Source organism: Python bivittatus, unplaced genomic scaffold (genome assembly GCF_059951505.1).
Source record: "Python bivittatus isolate LINGU-HERP-01145 unplaced genomic scaffold, Pbiv_v1 ctg000980_np1212, whole genome shotgun sequence".
Taxonomy (NCBI): domain Eukaryota; kingdom Metazoa; phylum Chordata; class Lepidosauria; order Squamata; family Pythonidae; genus Python; species Python bivittatus.
In genome coordinates this window covers 29,585,897-29,605,523 of record NW_028277125.1, presented here as the reverse complement: position 1 = coordinate 29,605,523, position 19,627 = coordinate 29,585,897, and the positions used below count along the sequence as shown (strand labels likewise).

Genomic DNA, 19,627 nt, shown 5'->3' with positions numbered 1-19,627 from the left:
GTGACCCCATGAACCATATTGTGCCAGGCCTTCCTGTCCTTCACTGCTTCCCTGAGTTTGCTCAGTTTCATGCTCATTGCTTCAGTGATGCTATCTAACCATCTCATCCTCTGCCGTTCTCTTCTTCTTTTGCCTTCAATCTTTCCCAGCATCAGGGTCTTCTCCAAAGAGTCCTCTCTTCGCATTAGGTGACCAACTAATCCAGAATGCAGCTATGGGTATGCCTCAGTATGCGTACTCCTGCTCTGCATGCTGTGCTGCCTGCCAGGTGCTTTTCATTGGGGTTCAAGGTGCTGGTTATAACCTATAAAGACCTACATAGCAAATGGTGCAGTTATCTGAGGGACTGTGTATCTCCTTTGGTGTGTGCTTGGCCAATACAAGCCAAGAGAGTGGGCATATTTTGGGTCCCTTCCATTAAAAAGCATTATCTTTCAGGACCCAGGTAGCACATCTTCTCTGTGATGGCACCTGCCCTCTGGAATTAGGTTTCCCCTGAGATCTGGGTGGTTCCCACCCTGATGGCATTATAGTGGACCTTAAAGACCTGATTGTTCTCCCATGCCCTGGGCTAGGGTGGCTGGAGTCCCTCATAGGAGGTGTTTGTATATGTCTTCTGTGTTGTTGGTCAGATCTGCCATCTTGTTGTTTACTTTTATTTTTATATGTTCTTAGTTACCTTGCTTCTTATTTATATCGTATTCTATTTTGTCTGTTCCACTGTGAGCCACCCAGAGTTGGCTCACAGTGGAACAAAAATTATTTAACTTTTTTTATTTGAAAGACACTCTAAACAGTTTGGACATAGACCCTATATTTTGAATTCTTTGCGCCTGTGAATATTACAGAAGTTTTTTTTAACAATGTTTTCCACTCCAGAAAATACAGCTGTTTCCATGGTTGCAAAGAGAACCAAGTATGTTGGGATAGCCACACATAACATCACTGAACAAGATTTTCTTGGGGAAAATAATGCATAATAGTATACATCAAAATATTGCTTAAAATAGACATTTTTTCAGTTTCACCTAAATAAAGTTCAGTAAAGTCCAAAATGTCCCTGAAGACATTTTCAAACAATCTCCCTTTCCCCCTCCCAAACCATTAATTTCATGATGAAAACCGATTTAGGACAGCTGCTCTGATTATGTAATGTTACCAAGACACTATGATATGGGTATGTTTACTTCTTGATGAGTGTATTGTGTTCACACGTAACTGACAATCAATCAGAACTTGTTCTAGGCTAACTGGTTCATAAAGAGGGTTCATCCCACAATTTCAGTTTCATGTGCAAAAGGCAAATTATTTTTGTAATTAGGGGGAAAAAAGTAAAAACTTGTATTTCAGGTGCTTGTTAAGATGACAAGCTTCCAAGCTCCCACCTTGTATATTGTGACATTTTTACATAGTCCTAATTTCCTGCCACCAGGCCAAGATACCAGGAGTTGGAACATGGGGCAAGCCAGGCCTGCCCTCCAATGATGCCACTTCTATATCAACCATCACTATCTAAAAATGGAAAAAGTCACAACAATGACTTTTGGTCATTGGTAGCTACCAGCAATGGTAGTTCCCAGCTGATTGGTGGGGGGGGCGGCCAATTCACAAGAGCCCGTAATCAACAATTCAAAATATGGCTTTTACTGTCTTCATTGTTTGTGCCAATGAATATCAATAAGTGAACTCTATTCCCTGAAAAAAATGCTAATTTGAATATAATTTTGGATTATTCATGAAATATGTACATTTTAAAATCTTCACCTATAAATCAAACTTGAAACCATTAGATCTCAAAAGGATGAGGACAAACTGAGTACAGGTTGCCATAGAGTTATACCACAAACGAAAGGGGCTACAACTTTTTCTGCCCCAGACCAGAAAAAAATCCCCACATCTCAAATAAAATCATTAAAACATCAGGCAAGATTGCTGAAATCTCTGAGTTGGATGAGATTTTGCAGAATTTCAGCCATTTTATTTTACAAATATGGAGGGTCCATATGATACTGGCAAAAGTGCAAGGTAAGGGATTAACAAAAACATGGGGTGTAGTAGCAAAACTGTTCACTAAGACAGGGAAAACTCAGGTCGAAGTCTGCCCTCAGACACGGGTATTCACTGGATCTATCACCAACTCTTAGCCTAGTCTAACTAACAAGATTATTTTCTGTTGGGAAAAATTTGGAACAGGGAATAAAGGGCAGAACATCTTGAAGGCCAAGAGAAAAGATGCAATACAAATGTGATTGTAACTACTATTACTATTCTTGACTTTTTAAGACATATTAGAATTGTGGTTTGCAGCCTATGTAGTCTGAGAAGACCTACAGCCCATATTACTATTAAAGTGCCACTACTTACTTTTCTTCCAAAAAAAAAAAAGAATTGGACAAGTTTCTACCAGGTCAATGTGGGCAAGAGCAACTGCTGAAACTTTTTATCTTTTGCATTTGTATCATCAGATTCACTACAATGGCATTTTACATTTGTGTTTATTGTTCACATATTGTGGAATGAAGTATTTTGTTCCTTGAAAGGGAGGTAAGTAGCAAACTGCAGGATTGCTGTACATCGTTAATTCTGCTCATATGCAATGTTCACAGACCACTAACCCTTTAAATTGACATAGCACATTGCTCTGTATTAGTCAGATTTTCTTTACGGTATAAAAAAACAAAATTGTGTTTTCCTAATAGTTTGCACTGCAAATTCTACTGGCCTAGTCAGTAAAGCACATTGCCAAGGATTGGTTAATGTCTCTTGTTTTATAGCACTGAAAATATAGACTTAGATTTGCTTTAATTCATTTAATTCATTAATTAATTACATTTTGTCAGTATCTCTCTCTCCATTTAGTAAACTGAGCTTTCCATATGTATGGATGCTGGATACCCAAGGCCAAGAATTCTTCCTAGGGTATGGAGAAATGCTAGATGTTCTTTTCTTCTCTTGATTCCCATTCTCTAAAGAACACACACAGGCTATGGAGAGAGAGAGCAGGTTTTCCAAAAGTTAAATTCCCCAACTTCAAATAGTGTAAACATTTGCCTGCAAAATTGAAAGTGTTGCTAGCTAGACATTATAAAGCAGCATGCATTATTTTGGGGGGGTGGGGGGTGGAACTTGCCTAGTAAACGTTCAACATATTGTTTTTTACTTGAACAGTGATATATTACAATCCCTGTCTTAAGGCACTGCACTAAAAAAAATCATATTAATTTTTAAATTAAAATAATGCACACATGCAGACCATATATCTAATACAACAATCAGAGTGAAACCATCAAATAAAGAAATGATAATATTTCCATACTGTTAGCTTTAAGATATTCCTATCTACTACCAGATTGGTGTGAATTCTGTGACTAACTTGATATTGGCACACCGAATGAACAGTCACAGAAAAAAAGACTATAAAACAAGTAACCGCATATAGGCTCTGCAGTGTCAATGCTACAACATTCATAGCAGTTCTGTAACTTGGATAGGTTGTCTCTCATTAAGAACAAAAACAAAATGGGAGAAACAATTCTGTTCTGGCACAATGGAGCCTTGAGAATAGTGCCAGGAAAATGGTTTAAATTATTTCTGAATGGATGTTAAACTAACAAGGCTGGATATAGCAATTCACAGTTATTATGTTCTAGATATTGGGATTGTATCCTATCTGTCAAAGTTGGGTTGATATTACTTTTGTTTTAATCATTTTTTTTAAGTTATCCCATGCCATTTATTTTCTGCTGTTTGCTCTTCTCATGCTGAAGTTTTAAAAATGTCTTGGTGTACATAAAGTAAAAGGAACCATACTTTTTCATATTCCATATGGTAATATGTGGTTAATTACATAGCTGAAAACAGTAATAAGATGCTTGATTTGTTCTTCACAATGAAAAGTGTTCTGTTGTTGATGCTGTTTATTCAGAGCATTTAGTATTCATTTGTAGGTCTCCCAAGTTCAGCTCCAGGAAATCTACCCTAGGATTTTTTAAGAGCCATTACCACTGCCATCCCTCAACACTGTTTATACTTGGAACCAGCAAACAAGCAATTAAAACACGTCACAGAAGAATTGTGTTATGACATTTTAAGATCAAAAAGCATACTGCTGAATTCGCCTCCATCTGTGCCAGTATAAACATTTTCTATGGCTCACCAGTGATTACTATGGATCAAAGATAAGGGGAGGGGCAAAGCGGGTCAGTTCCAATCATGAGGACTGTGATGGTAACAAAGCTTGGAACAGAATCATAGCTGTGCAGGAACATCAACATTTTGATGAGATAATCAGTAGAAGAAATATTTTAAAAGAGTGGCTGCTATATCCACTTCCCTAAAACACATACTTCGGAAAAGATCCAATGCAGAAAAAAAACCCTTGGTTTTCCACTTTGCTTTGCAGACTTGAGGCATAAACAAACCTAACGTACTCCCTGCCTCTTCATTTAATGCAGTTCTTGTAGTGGAACAAGTTTATAGAAATTCTACCTATCTTATGACTTAGGAATTGCTGGTTCTGGAATCTTTCTTGTTGCAATACAAAGTTTCTTAACAGTGTCAAGAAAACACAGACACAGAGACACACACATGCTACAAGTTAGCAGCCGGTCATTTGCTTCGTGTCTACAATGGTTTGCAAACATTGTCTAATTAATCCCCAAAGCAATCCTTTGAGGTATTACTACATGTACGTAAGAAAACTTGCCCAGGGCCACAAAACTTTTCACTAACTCATTCAGGATTAGACTGCAGAGGTTTCCAATCCCAGCTCCTAAATGTAAGGCCACACCTCTTTTTCATATGCGGCATACACGCTAGTGCAATCACACACACAGAGGACTCCTTTCTTTGCAGCTGCAATTGTCTGAAGGTTAAACAAGTAGGGCAGTAGAGCACTAACAGACACTTCTCAAAATTCCAGCCAGAAGTAGATTAAGAGATTTCATAGAGAAAACACCCACATTACAACTAGTAAAATAATAACAACAAAAACATCTAGCCTGGACATGTTACATACTTAAAAAGAGACTATGGTTCAGGGGTGCTCCATTATATGCTGTCTTGTTTCCAAACTTTTAAATTATAAAACCAAGATACATAGCAATCTATTCAGTGTCCCATTATCAGGACTTTAACTGGCTGTGATGTTTTGTAGTTCTTCCTCTTTGTGCAACTGGCACCATAACCAAGATCAAATGCTCTTCAAAGGTTATTACACAGCAAAATGTTTTAGGTTATTATGCACACACACACGCGCGCACACACACACACACACTTTCTGTAATTAACAGGCTTCAAAATAATCAGAGCCTGATATCTTACTTTATGTTATTAAAAACAATTTCTCCCTCTACAAGTAACAACCCTTTCATAAGATATTTCTTTGAACTATGCTTGTAGTATATTAGTAAACAGAATACCATCTCTAATCCTTACCTGCTTTAACTAGAATGAACATTTTCCTCATCCTTCTTTTAAACCAAGTGATACAGAGAGCATATTCTAAATCCAACCCATTAATAATAACCTAACAAATAAAAAGGGTAGTAGACAGCAAATGGGACTAAAGGCAAAGTGGATAACAGAACCCATTCCATAATCTGTGCTGACAAAATATGATCTAGCCATGGTCAGGCAGCTTGTTCATTAGGTGGTAACACAAATGATTCAAGTCATCCTTGGTGATCATACAGAACACCATGCTTCCCATCTTAAAGCTAAGAAGTAGTGATTAGCTTACAACATGCTCACCTTGTCTCCGGCTTCTACTGGATGTCCTCCCGCTTGTGGAAGCTAATGCTGGCATATGCACTTAATTCATCACTCAAGTGGTTACTCCCACAAGGCTGCTTTGGAGATTTAGGTGGCTGATGCTGCTGGGGCGGTTGCTTGACCCCTAGCAGACTAGTACTCTCCTGAGGGTGGAGACTGCGATGGTGATGTTGGCTGTGGTTAAAATCCTTCACTAAGTCCAGGTCAATGTAATTGAGCCCATTCTCAAAGCCTCCCCCAGATCCACTAGCTGCTTGCTCCCTCCGCATTGCTGTCCCAAGGCCCAAAGAAGCAACCCCCAGTGCCCCAGATGCAGGTTTGAGCCAGACGTTTTCAAAGGAGGCTGAATTGTGACGTTTTGGGTCATCAGGACCTCCTCCTGGTCCATGGAGTAGAGCTGAGGCTCCAAGACTACTACTAGGAGTGACAGAAGACGCAAATGTCTCAGAACTGTGGCGCCGCCGACCTCCTTGGGGGTCAGCACGGATCACTTTGGCACTCTGGGTGCTACGGCTGGGACCAAGACTGACATGTGTAAAGGCGCTGTTCGTTCCCGGGGCCCCAATCATAGATGAGGAGCAGGAATGGGGTAAAACCTCAGCCAGTTTGCCTGGCTGAGCCTGAGAAGGTGGAGAAGGCAGCTGCATGGGTGGTGGGCTTTTCTCAGAATAACTCAGCAGAAGGGCCGGGGAAGAAGGTGATGGGGTGTGGGCACAGACTACGTACTGTGCTCCACCACTCAGCTGCATGCTCATATAGTCCCGGTTGCTGCTGTGGGTGGTCCCACTCCGGCTTGACTGCATGGAGGCCAAGCTGACTGGGCAAGCAGCTCCCCAATCCATATTCATATACTCCTCTGAACAGGAGCCAGCCTCTCCATAGGATAAAGGTGAGGGGAAGACTGGTTGCTTAAACTCAATGTTCACATACTCTCCAGGGCTCTTGGGCTCTGGGAGCTGTTCCCGAGTGCGAGGCAAGGTGCTGGCCTTTGGGCCATCCAGGGATAAACAAGTAGGTCTGGCCAGATGGCTCTTGGTCCGCACAGCTGTTTCCACAGTACAAGCAGCAGGCTGCAATGGCTGTGTTTGGATGGGAAGAGGATACCCACCACCCTCCGGTCCTCCGGGACAGCCAAGGCTATCACTACTAGTCGAGGAAGAAGAGTCCTCAGCAGCAGCATAAAGCAAGCGGCCAGAGCTGAAGGACATACGCATTTGGGCATTTTCTTCTTTGCCTGTCTTGCGCTGTGTGTGCTTGAAGGAACGTGGCAAGGAAAAATAGGAATAGATGGGTTTATGTTGGGACTGGGCAGAACCATGCACTAGTTGCTCTTCTGAGCCTGGAGGTCCTGGGCTAGTAAAGTAACAATCTGGAGGGGTGCTGGTAGCAGAACCGCTGGCTGGAGACATATTAATATAATCACTGCCTCCACTTGGCAGCTTCCCCTCATTACTCTCCACTGAGAGTTTTGTATGATTATTAGCCCCATTTATCCACAGCTTGCTGTAGCCAGTGGGACCATTGTCTGGAGAACAACTGCCACTAGGAGACATCATCATGTAGCCATTGGAGTCCACCATGGCCTGTACATGACGACCTCCTCTCCCAGGATTGATGATCTGCTGCGGAGCAGACACACTCTTGGGGCTCATGGGCATGTAATCTCCACCTTTGGGTGTACTACCCCCACTGGGCAGAGGTGCCACTCCTGGTAACATTGGCATGTAGCCATCATCAGAGTTGGTCCGGTGGTGGTTTCCCTCCATCTGGTGCATCTCTAGACACTCCTCAGGGTAAGAATGGGTTGGCACAAAGGCAGAATGTCGGAAAGAAGAGAACCTGTTGCCACCACAGGAATACGAGGGAAGCATCTCAGTATATTCTTCAATGGAGGTCACTGAGGACTGCGAAGGAGTCTTCTGATGGGAGATGGTAGGAGAGGTTCCAGCAGAATGTGTCCGTTTCCTGAAGCCTTTTTCCAAATCACCCACATCCTCACTGCCAAGCCGAAGGCAGCATGGCACACCAGGGTAGCGAGTTTGCTGCTGCAGATGGCAGGTGCGGGGGGCAAAATGACCATTGGGAGTTGTGATACTGCAGCAGGATGAGGCAGCCTTCCCCCCCATACATATATAGTTGCTAAGCTCCTCATCTCCCCGGGCAGGAGGAGTGTGTCCCAGGGAATCAGGGGTAACACTACGAAACGAGCTGCGGAAGTCACAGGGGCTTGATTCATATTCATCAGAGGAGATGAAACCTCCGTCACTGGGAGAGCCAGAGACTGATGCACTGGATCGACGTGGGAAGAGACAGTCTGAAGTGGACCCATGGCCACTGGTACTGCTGGATGACAGGCTGACCGGACTAGTGGCAGAAGGGGAACAGCGTGAGGAAGGCATTGGGATAGAGCGACTGTGGTTGAGAGGGGGGTGAAGCCTGGAGCTGCCGCGGTGCCTATGTGAGTGGGTTCGGTTGGCACTCGGACTCATCGGACTTCCATCCACTGAAGCTGGTCTGGACATGGTACCTTCTCCATCGCTAGAGGCTCTGACACGGAAAGAGCTCGGTCTGCCTCCTGTCCCTCCTCCCACACCACTGCCAGCAGGAGAAGTGGCAGTTACGCTCTCAGTCCTGGACCTACGGGTAAGTCCCACCTGGCTGGGGGGTGGGTTGTTGACATGATGCCTGCTGCGGAGAGGCACGGATATGGGATTGGAGCAATTGGAAGACGACTGGCTTTTGCTACGAGGCCGGAATTCCTCACTCATTGCCCGCATAGCCTCCAAGATGGTCTCATGCATATTCTGTGCTACTACTGAGTCATCTACCTGCATCCAGAACTCACCTGGTCCAGTGACTGCAGAGCGCCCCACCTCAATGAAAAAAAAGTTCTCCGAGTGGCCACACCGCCGGATGTTGAGCAGCTGCAACACAACAGCTGCAGCATCCGAATTCAGCTTGACAAAACTGATGGTCTTGTTGGTTAGGCACAGGCGGTAGATTCCAATCAGGTTCTTAGTTTGGCCCAGACCCTTTGGTTTCAGGATCACTTGCCAGACTTCCTTGAACGCTGGGCCAGGAGCTGTGTCACCATAGCTATCCTCCCCTGCCTCTCCCATCCCCAAACTCCCACCTCCCACTGTGACATCTCTGTGGTGATGGTGGTGGTGGTGATGATGGTGGTGATGGCTCTTGGCACGGTTGTGCAACTGCAGCAGTGCCTGGTACCAGCTTTCTTGCTCAAGCTCATTGTCAGCAGCAATGGCAAAGTGCTCGTCCTTGGTGTAGAGAGCCACCAGATGCTTATTTTTGGAATCTGCCCTCTTGTTTATGTTGAAGCAACTCTCCAGAGGAATCGAGCGCTTGGGGGCCCCCGATTTGTGTCTCCATTTCTTTTCGTTCTCATAGTACTCCAGCCGGGCGGGTCCCAACTCACTGGCTGCCCTCAGCACGAAGAAGCGCTTATGCATGCTCTTGGGTTTGCGCAAGTAACCCACCTTCCTGACATCTGAGAAGAAGCCCTCATTATTATCCGTGGGGCTGGCCATGCTGGAAAGAGAGACAAGGTACAGCAGCTCCTGCTGCAAACAGCAGCTTTGGAAAGAAACAACAAAACAGAAATCCACACAGCAGCAAATCACCTCCTTCACTCCAAAATAAAAATAAAAACGAGGCAGAAAGACAGTTCTGGAAATCCGTTCCAAAAACAGAGGGGCGGAGGAAAGAGTGGCAGGGAGAGAACAGCTGTTCAGTGGCCAGAGCCGCCTCCCAGCTCCAGAAGCAGGGTCTGGGTGGCAGTTTTATTCCCAAATCACCCTCCGCAGGAGAAATGCAGCTTTCAAAAGTCTAGTTTCGATGTCTCCCCAGGAGAAACTGGTCTGAAGAGCCGCCGATGAGAAGAGAAAAGCGGGCATCGTTTCATCCATGCGGGGTGGAAATTCCTCCAACGCCAGGAGCAGGATGGGGTTCCCCCGTCTCTTCTCTCCCAAACAGCCCCTCCCCTTCTCAAGTTATCCCTCCGAGAGGTTTTCAGGTGCCGATTAAATATACTCACCAGAGGGAGAGGCACGGGGCAGGGGAGAGAAGAGAGCTTGTTTTGCAAGAGAGAGAGAAAAAACGTGGGACGCCCGAGGGACAGGAGCAGTCCCTTTGAAATAATAACAATGATAATGGTAATATAATAATGGTAATAAGAAGAAACCAGCGAGTCAACACCGCATAAGCCACCGTGTTTTCTTCCTCGCCCAAAACGCCAAATAAAAATATCCTTCGCGGGAACCACGGCGGTTTGCTCGTGGACTCCAACGAGCAAACAAACACATCAATATCCCAAATCAGCTCGGTGACTGCAGGCGCTTCTCGTCCAGCTTGTGCAGGAGAAGACAGCGAGCGACCTCATTCAGTCCTGCTTGGTTAGGCAGAAAAAGTGTCATTTCCACACCGAATACACGCAGGCGGCTGCACGGTCGAGAGCGAAGACGAAGAGAAGCTGCCCGAGAAGCGAAGGAGGCGGAGGCACATTTTCGCGGCGGCGGCGGCGACTTCCACCTCCTCCTCCTTTTCTTCATTCCAGTCAGGGAAGTCTCGGAAGGCAATATCGGCGGCAGCGAAGTCCCTCCGTCCTGCACCACCTTCTCCTCCTCCTCCTTCTCCTCCTCGTGCGCTCCAGAACGGAGGAGGCAAAAAGCGCTGCCGGGCAGGAACGGGCACCGCGACCGGTGGACTTGGGGCTCGCGCTCCTTTGACTGGGGACGGCGAGGGCTCCTGCCGCAGGAGTTGCAGCTCCGCAGACTTTATTGAAAAGCTCCAAACCAAAACAATCGGCTGCGTCTGCGTTTATGAGTCCAGCCCCCTCCAGCCGCCGACACTTCGTCTCACTCCGAGGAGAAAAACACGTGACGGCGCCAATGCATGGACCATCCCCATCTCCAGCCTCGGCGGCGGCGGCAATACAAGCGCGAGAAGGACTCCCGGCAGCCTAGCTTAGTAGTGCGGCATTCCAATCCGCCCTCGCCTGCCCGCCTGCCGCGGCTTTCATTCAGCACCGCAGCGAACGCGCTTACCTTTGGGCGTCGATCCGTTCGCAGCCCCGAGGGGGTCGTTCTCCGATTGGAGTACCTACCTGTCCTTCAAACCATCTAAGGAGGTGGGAAACCGTAGGGGAAGCGCCCATGCTTGGTTGAGAAGCACAGAGTAGTATTATTTTTTTTAATAGAGAGGAAAGAGAGGGAGGGAAGGAGCAGACGCCATTCAGTCATGTTATTTACAAACGAATGGGTTGCGAATTGCTCGATCGCTCTCTGCCGAGCGGTCGCTGTGATTTAAGCAGAGGCAGAGGCCTCTGCGTTACTATTTCTCCAGTTCTTGCCTCAGCCTCTTTACAGTTTGCATTATTAATAAATCTTACAAATTTGTCACATATATTGTTTAAGCCGCTCTGCATCTTGACAAGGAACAGAATGATGTACAAAGGGCTAAAATAAAATATAGCAACACCGTTTCAAAACAAGCTGTGTAGGCAATGAGGAAGCTACAAGAAAAATCCATAATCCATAATTGTCCAATTATTTTATTAGGATCGACCACATACTACAAGAGAGTAACAAGCTTTCAAGTTCTGGAATACCATTTAACAACAGAAAAAAAAAGTAATATAATTTCTGGTTGAGTAAAAAAAAAGAATAGCAGACGTTTAAAAGTAATAGATAGCAATCTGCAAATTAAATCATTTTTCACAAGTCTTCATCAATTTTACTTTTTACTACTTAATACATTATGAGGTCTGTAAGTCTTTCCCACGGGTGGAAATAAATCTCACTGAAATCAGCAGGTCTCACTTCCAGATAAACGTGTTTAGGATTAAGCTGGTTCTTTCAAGAGCCAAGGCCAGAAAAGATGCCCCTAACAAGATAAACAGAAGGGAAGTCATGGATCATGACTGTTAAAATACCAATTTCAAGGGGAAAAAAAAATAAAGCAAATATCTTCATTTTGGGAACATGCATACTAAAAGTGCACCAAGACAGGCTACTTCACTTGTAGCAAATGACACATGAATTAATGAAATGCTTTGTTTTTCTTCCACACTGACTTGCATACTTACAAAAAAAAATAAAAATGATTAAGCTTGTTATTTAAAGCTACTTCCAGGTGTGGTGTTTAATCACCTTGCATCGTTTTTAAGAAATTGTATGAGGTGTCCAGATAATGACCTTCCATTTGCAATATTTTTATGTTTTGCCTCTTTTCCCTTATTTTTCTTTCCAGAAAATTCAGTTACAGGAATAACAGAAGAGTTTCACAATGTCTTTTCATTGGTACTGATAGGAACCAACTGTTTGGAAGCACCTTAAACACTATTTGTTGCTGTTGCTGAGTTGTGTCTGACTTTGTGACCCAATGCACATCATTCTTCCAGAATTGTGTCACTAACCCCTTCTTTGAGTTCTGGTAGCAAGTTCATGCTTCAGCCATTAGTGAGAATATTTAGTATTATCTAGATATCTAACATTATTTAGTAGTGGCATTTTTAATAATGGCTAAAATGGATCAAATAATCACAGAGGCCAGGTCTGTTAACATGTGCTATGTTTAGGTAAGTAAAATCTCAATCTGCAGAAGCAGAATGTAACTCAACCTTCTGCAATCTAGTGTTGTTTCGGTGAGATGAAACTATAGTTCCCTAATACCGAACCACTGGGCTGGCTATGAGCTCTGGGAGTTGTTTGGGAAGGAACCAGGTTCAGGAAAGCTATACATACTGAATACCTGCTGCCAATAACACTAGGACAGAAATGCTTTTTGACTACTTGTAGCCCCACAGGAAACACCAGCTTTTAGCCCCTGTGGCAAATGAATATTCAACGATATAGTCCATTGGTTTGATCTATCATAGCACTTCTTATGTTCACCCTTCTTGGCAGAAGCTTAATTCTTTATTTGACAAGCATACAACACTGCTAAAGTGGGAACAGAAAGTACTGTCCAATTTCTCCCCCAGCCAAATGCACATCTGTTGTGATAGACGTGTCAGTCCTATTGAAGAAGAAATGGATCCTGTTTCTGATCCTATATCAGTCTCTGAAGAAGTCTTGAACTTTACCTATTAAATTCAATTTCTTTCAAAAACCAAACATAAAGTGGATGTTATCAAGGATATCATTCTCCTGCTATCACCTATCTTATATTTTATTCATACTTTATATGTTACATTTTTTTTCACACAAAGGACCTTACAAATCCAAGAAGTATTTGGGCTAATCACTTTTATCCCAGCATACCTCACAGGTTTATCATTCTGTGGATAAAATTAGGACAGATTATCATGTAAATTACCTTTATCTTCCAAAGAAAAGTTGGGATATAAATGTAATAAAAAAAGAAAAATGAAATAGTATTTGTCATGGGAAAGTCAGGGAACAGGAAGCAACATTCTCATGTTGTTTCAGTTCAGATAACTAACCAATCATGCTAGGTTCACATCAGTGTTGGGGCTGCTTAGTATATTGTATAAAATGGTATAGTTGAAGATGTTTTTTCTCTCATAGTTTACAAGGTTCTTCTGCACATATCCATAAACAAGGATATGTGTGTGTCTGTGTCTGTACACAGTTATTTATATTTGAACAATTACTTGTTTTTTTCATGTATTATTTATCCATTACCATTATGTCCTACTCTCATCTTTCAGGATGCATTCTGTATCAAGAAATCAGCTTACACTTAGTCTTAATCACCATAAATAAAATCAACAATAATAATAACCACAACTTTGGGGATACTACCCACAGAGCAGTTGTTAACAACTATTGATTTGTTGAGATCAGAGAATATCTCAGTATGTAAACTAGGTTATCTAGGTAAGTTAAGTAGTATCAGTAGCCTAGGTGTGCAATATCTCCAACTTCACTTTTTTTAGGTCTGTAACATCAGAAGACAAAGTAATAATAAAGTGGAAGTCTAATTCCATTGCCACATATACTCTAAAGGTGTTTTGTAACATATCATCTTTATTAATATTTTTTTTTCAGATCAATATATGCAGGAGGAAAATGATGCATGCATCAAATCTTCTCTTCATTTACACATAGTATTCTTTCCCATCTTGCAAAACACACTTCTTAATTCTGAATGTTGAATTGTGTACAAAATCATAATACGGTATTTGCTCTGCAGATTAGAAAAAGTGGATTGAGGACAAATTAGCAGAGTTTGTTATATCTGCAAGGATGAACATATAATTCACTTCCTTCTGAAAGCATTGGAACAAGAGCATGTAACATTTATGTTGTCCACTACTATCAATATCATCATTAGTATTCACATGCCATAGTTTGTTATCATTTCTTTAAGCTAAACTATTTCATGTTTCATTGTGTGGTGTGGTGATTACCATAAGATTAGTACTAATAATAATTAATAATAATATTAACACAAAAACAATAACATGGGATGAAAGTTATTAAGAATTAACCTAGAATAAAAGAATATATATATATATATATATATATATATATATATACACACACACACATACATACATACATACTTACAATAACAAGACTGTGATATCAGAGAGGAGGATGGTATGAAGAGTTGTTTTCCTTGAGAAAATAGGTAATAATACCTATCTATTTTTTCTTCAGTGAAATTACATTATGGAAACATTATTTTTCATATCTTTTAAAACAATAATAAACTGAACTAAGAAGTACCAGTTAATAATAACTTAAAATATGAAAGAGCTGCTTTCTGTATGTGCATTCCAGAATTTTGTAAATAATTTCTGAGACCTCTTTAGATCTGGAAGACATAATATAAGTTAAATGTAAAATCATCATAAATAATACAGATAAGCTATCACAAACTCTAGCATATATGCGACATGTTCTCAAATAGCTTCTCTCAGAAGTAGTTTCTGATGAATGCAATTAGTTCACTGACATACTTATTATTGAGCTCTAACTACCATCTGATAGGATCACTTCTTTAGTCATTTTGGACACAGTTCCATTTATGTCTGCAGGAATAAATATTGTGCCATTCATCAACATGAAAGAAATAAGGTTCAGGTTAACCCCATCTAATTTATTCTATTGCCTTTAATGGAATTTAGTATCAAGTATTTTAATCTTTTGAAGTTGTACTCCATCTTTCCCTCAAAGGCTCAAGATGGTATATACAGTTCTTCCTATTCCAGCTTGATCTCTATAATAATATGTCTGTGAGGTCCATTGGACAATGACTGATCCAAAGGTAATGAAAGCTAGGAGTCCTTGTTTTTTTTAATTAGCCAATTATTCTTCATTAACTTTACTAGCATAATAGTCTGGGAATTGTCTTTGTATATTTCAGTGACTTGCATATTTAGATTAAAAGACTGTACAAATAGCTTGTTTCTAAGTGAAAGTATTAAACTGGGGCTGGGGAAACCTAGGTTCAAATCCTCACTCAAACACAAAGCTCACTTTTCTCAAGTCGACCTACTTCAAAAGGCTGGGTTTGGGGGAAATTGCATTTATACTGCCTTTTGCTCCCAAGGGTAAGATGGGGTAAAAATGCAATGGTAAATAAGTCAGTTATAAGTTAATGATAATTAAGCATTTCATTAGTGATGGGATATGGATGTGATGTTTTTTATATGTGTATGTGTGTGTGTATACGTATATATACACAACTCTCTCTATGTATATGTATATACGTGTGTGTGTGTGTGCATAATTAGATTCTCTGTAGCACCAGAACAGAACTGTAATTCTTTCATGCTTGTCTATAAAGATTTCAAAATGAATCACATTTATGAAGAAGGAAAAAAATATTTTTGCCAATTCTTGTTTTTTCACATTTCTTTTTCAGCATTGTTCACAGCAATTGCCTCCCAGTTTTATTCCTTCTACCTACTCACTTTAAATATCTCCATTGTGAAATGATGTCAGGCAATCAGGGACAATGTGAGGAATGTAATTTGACACACTTGAGAACAAATGTAGTTGAGCTGGAGAAAGAATAGTGTTTCCAAGTCAGGTATGAGGTCTTTCCCTCTGATAAAGCAGCACCATAGGCAAACAGATTCCTCCCCCCCTCCAAAAAATGTATTTGCTGAATGCCTGCAAAGCACTGAAACCTTGATTTAAGAAGTGGGAAGATCATGTAGTTTCCCCCTCTACTGTAAACAAGGGTGCTTTTCGTATATGAATATACTGTGACACTTTTCCCTCCTGTTCGTAAGAAATAATGTCACATTAGTATTTTTTAAAAAGCTACGTTAATTTAAATATGGAACATAATCCATATGTTTTGTACCAGATTGTTTGGTGCATGTAAATAGTTCAAGAATCCAAAAATGGGAAATAGATTGCTCAATGCTACCATCTGTAGGCCAGTTATATTTGTTTAAAGTTTTTGAATGCAGTCAGTCCAAAGGTACTTGCTCACAATAACATTCAAAATATTTGTTCACGTACTTTGCATGATATGATAAATTATTCAGTGTGATCCCTCTGTTATGAATTAATGAAATAAAGTAGGTGGATTTTGGTCTTTTTGTTTCTATCTACCACCATTCTCTGATCAATAGCAAACAGGTAGAAAATATCACTTTACTGAATCACTTTTGTTATCTGTTTACAAGATCATGGACCTATATGGCTGTGTTTAGTAACTATGAATAAAGACTGAAGGAGTAAAAAAATACATACAGCTCTAAGACTTGATACATGCAAATGTTCCCCATCTTTCCTTCTGTTGGTCAGATTAATAATCCAAGAATTTAACAAAGTATTTACACCTATGGGAAATTTATCCCTCCATAATGTCCATCCTCCTATGAAGTTCTTCCCTTCTTCCTCTTGAAAAACATGACGTCTCACTGCTGTACTATTAAAAAGTGCAGTAAATATAATTGCTGGGTAGCAACTAAGTTGAGAACCCCTGAAGTCTTCTAGCAATAATCTTTATCATTTTTTTCAGATAAGTTTATCAAAAATAAATACTATTAATATGTTGTTCTTGCTGATACGTGTTGTATATTCTGAAATCATCTATCTAGTAAGAATTTGAACTGCAATAATAAATGATCACCAGCAATCAGGAGAGGTGAACAGATATACTTGGATACACACTCTCTCTCTCACTCACACACACACACAAATAGGTGTAAGGTGTAACATAAAGGTGTAGAGGAAGCCAACTCCAAGGTATATGTCATACTGAGTTGTATCTATTTATATACCAGAGATTTTCAATTCCATAAAATTTTGGTAAGTGAACTATGAAAGGAATTATAATGAGAGGCAAAAAAAGCAATTTTTTTAAAAAAGACAATTTTAAAAAGAGTATCATACATGTTTCTCTAATCTTTCTAATGATAAACATATTTTAATAGGCTCTAGAGTGCAATGTATTTATACACTAATAACTTAAGTTTATCTATTAAGAAATATGCAAAAATAGTTAGAGAAATGAATGGGAATGTTGGATTACTGAGCACAATCAGCCTATTACTTTGAAGAGATAAGAATCCTAGTAATCCCTGTCTAACAAAATGTCTATTTTTCACTTTCATTTGATTTGCACAGTAGTGAACGTTATTGAATGCAAGATGGTGCAGGATCTCATATGCAATTTCCGTCCTGTGGCCTAACTTCAAAAGCCTGATTTCAGGCTCTGTTTAGAGCTTCCTATCTCTTCTTGGCAGCCTATTTCTTGGGAGAGAGGTTTTGGTGTTATAGAAAAGGGAGGGGTGACTCTAAGGTGCCTTACTACTTTTGGCTGTAATTACCACCAGCAATGTGGATTTCTCCATCATGTATCCTCCAAAAGATTATCCTGAGAGCATGCAAGGGTTGACCAGGGAAAGATACGTGTCTATCCCCATCGTAATTCAATGGTAGTGAATACTGTCGTTTAGATAGACGTGCTCTGTGCATAGTACTTATGAACTGCCCGCTATCATGTTCCTACAAAAATTCACCTTTTATTTATGTTTGTTTTGCTGGCATAGTAACATAGCAGATGTCAAGGAATATCAATTCATCTCCAAGAACAATCTCCTGAGCATAACAAACTATGAAGCTAGGGCAGTTAATGACAGTTCTCAGTTTCTCATCAGATACCACACTGACAAACTTCTAACACAGCAAACTAAACATAAAATTAACAGACTCCTAAATTGCAAGAAGATACAGTTTTGTTATATGATAAGTTAATACTATGGCAAAGTAATATCCATAATTTGGAGTATTATTTTGTTTTGTTTCTCTGAATATGGCATCCTGAATTCCAGAACTTAACCTTAATCTAGAAATGGTTTGTGTTCCTGCCAAAATACAATTATATTCTTGGGAAAGACAAGGAATCAGCTGTTTCATTTTTGCAGAATTTTCCTTGGCAGCACATATTAAACCATACAGTGAAAGTCCATTGCCCACACATCGACAGAGTAGCAGTGCATAATCGCTATATGGAATTTTTGAAAAATTCTGACATAAGTAATTGTTGAAAGTAACTTTGCTTGTGCTTCCTTTTATAGGCAGCTCAGTCAGGACCATGACTTTGCATGCAGAACAGCTTATGTTTAGTTGCTGGCTTCTAAGTTATAGGACTAGATGGCAGATGATGTGGTAAAAGGTCCGAGAAGCTGGAAGCCAGTGGCAGTAATGCTATAGCCTTATACTGTAGTATAAGTCATCCAAGTCTTCTAATATTAAATAAAGGTGCATTAATAGGGAGGGGAAGTGCATGCTTTCCAGTTCAATCATTGGCATACCCCCTTAAACAAAATATTATTCATACTATTCACAAAGAAATATTACAATTCTCTAAGTCTCTGCCAGTCAAAGCAGACAATATTGTGCTTCATGGATGAATAGTATGACATGGTATAAGGAAGGTTTGTATGTCCATAAATTATGCTTAGTGATTAATAAAATGGGTTTAAAGGAAACAGCTGGCAGGATCTCTCAAGTATCATTCATTGAGAGGGGTATCATATGCCCATTTTCATAACTCGAAAGCTGTCATCTCTCTTCAGCTTGGCTTGTCATGGAGATTAGAGCAAAAGGGATACAAATTTCAAATTGCAGATTGCCATAGGAATTCTGCTACAAAAAGATTCATAGGTTCAACTTACGAGCAAATGTTCATGTCATGCATAGCTAATGTGCATTATGTAGTCATAATCTATAGCACACTGTACAATACGGTTAACTGCAGCGGCTTGCGTTATTTCCTTGTTTATTATTAGTCTTTTCATCTATGGATATGAAACCAAGGAAAATCAGTTCCAGAATTGCCATCCCAAAATGTATAGCCAGAAATAAATGCAGTGTATGTGGAGTAGGAAGCACAACACATTCACACATAGCATATGGACTTTGGCAGTTAAGAAAATGAATAAATCTACTCCAACTCTAACACATTCACAGTTGAATGGAACCTAGAATCAAATTAACTGTTGAACTGAAACTTAGATTATATATCACTGTGCTTACTAATGCAGGGTAGAATTTGGTTCCCCAGTCTGGTGCCAGGGAATGACAATGTGTCTACTGATTAATTCCTTGGCACTTACCAAATCCCCATCCAACATAATTTTATTTTTAAAAACATTTTTTTAATTAAACAAAATGGGAGGCTAACATGCTGCAAAGCAAGGCACTGCCTTTAAATCTAACCTATCTTTCCAGCAATGCTCTACCTGATCTGATGCGAAGCTCCAGAGATAAAGGGTGTCTGGTCTAATGACATAAAGACAAATGGCAAAGGCTGGGCAACGAAATTCATCCTCATGAAACCTGCTACATTATTTGGGCATTGCAGACAATTAAGTGTTAACCAATTCTTTAAGATAGCAGCG

General features: G+C 40.7%; 1 protein-coding gene across 2 annotated transcripts in view; it reads right to left on the bottom strand.

Annotated features, from left to right (window-relative positions):
- Positions 1-11,610, bottom strand: part of IRS1 (insulin receptor substrate 1) — a 56,136-nt gene extending 44,526 nt beyond the window's left edge. The window contains exon 1 of one of the 2 annotated variants that reach the window (XM_088131927.1): positions 5,741-11,610. In XM_088131927.1, the coding sequence (XP_087988053.1) occupies positions 5,766-9,320 (3,555 nt within the window). In that variant the 5' untranslated portion in view covers positions 9,321-11,610 and the 3' untranslated portion in view covers positions 5,741-5,765. The remainder of the gene's footprint in view (positions 1-5,740) is intronic. The other variant, XM_007420457.3, reaches the window with a different exon arrangement.
- Positions 11,611-19,627: the final 8,017 nt, after the last annotated feature.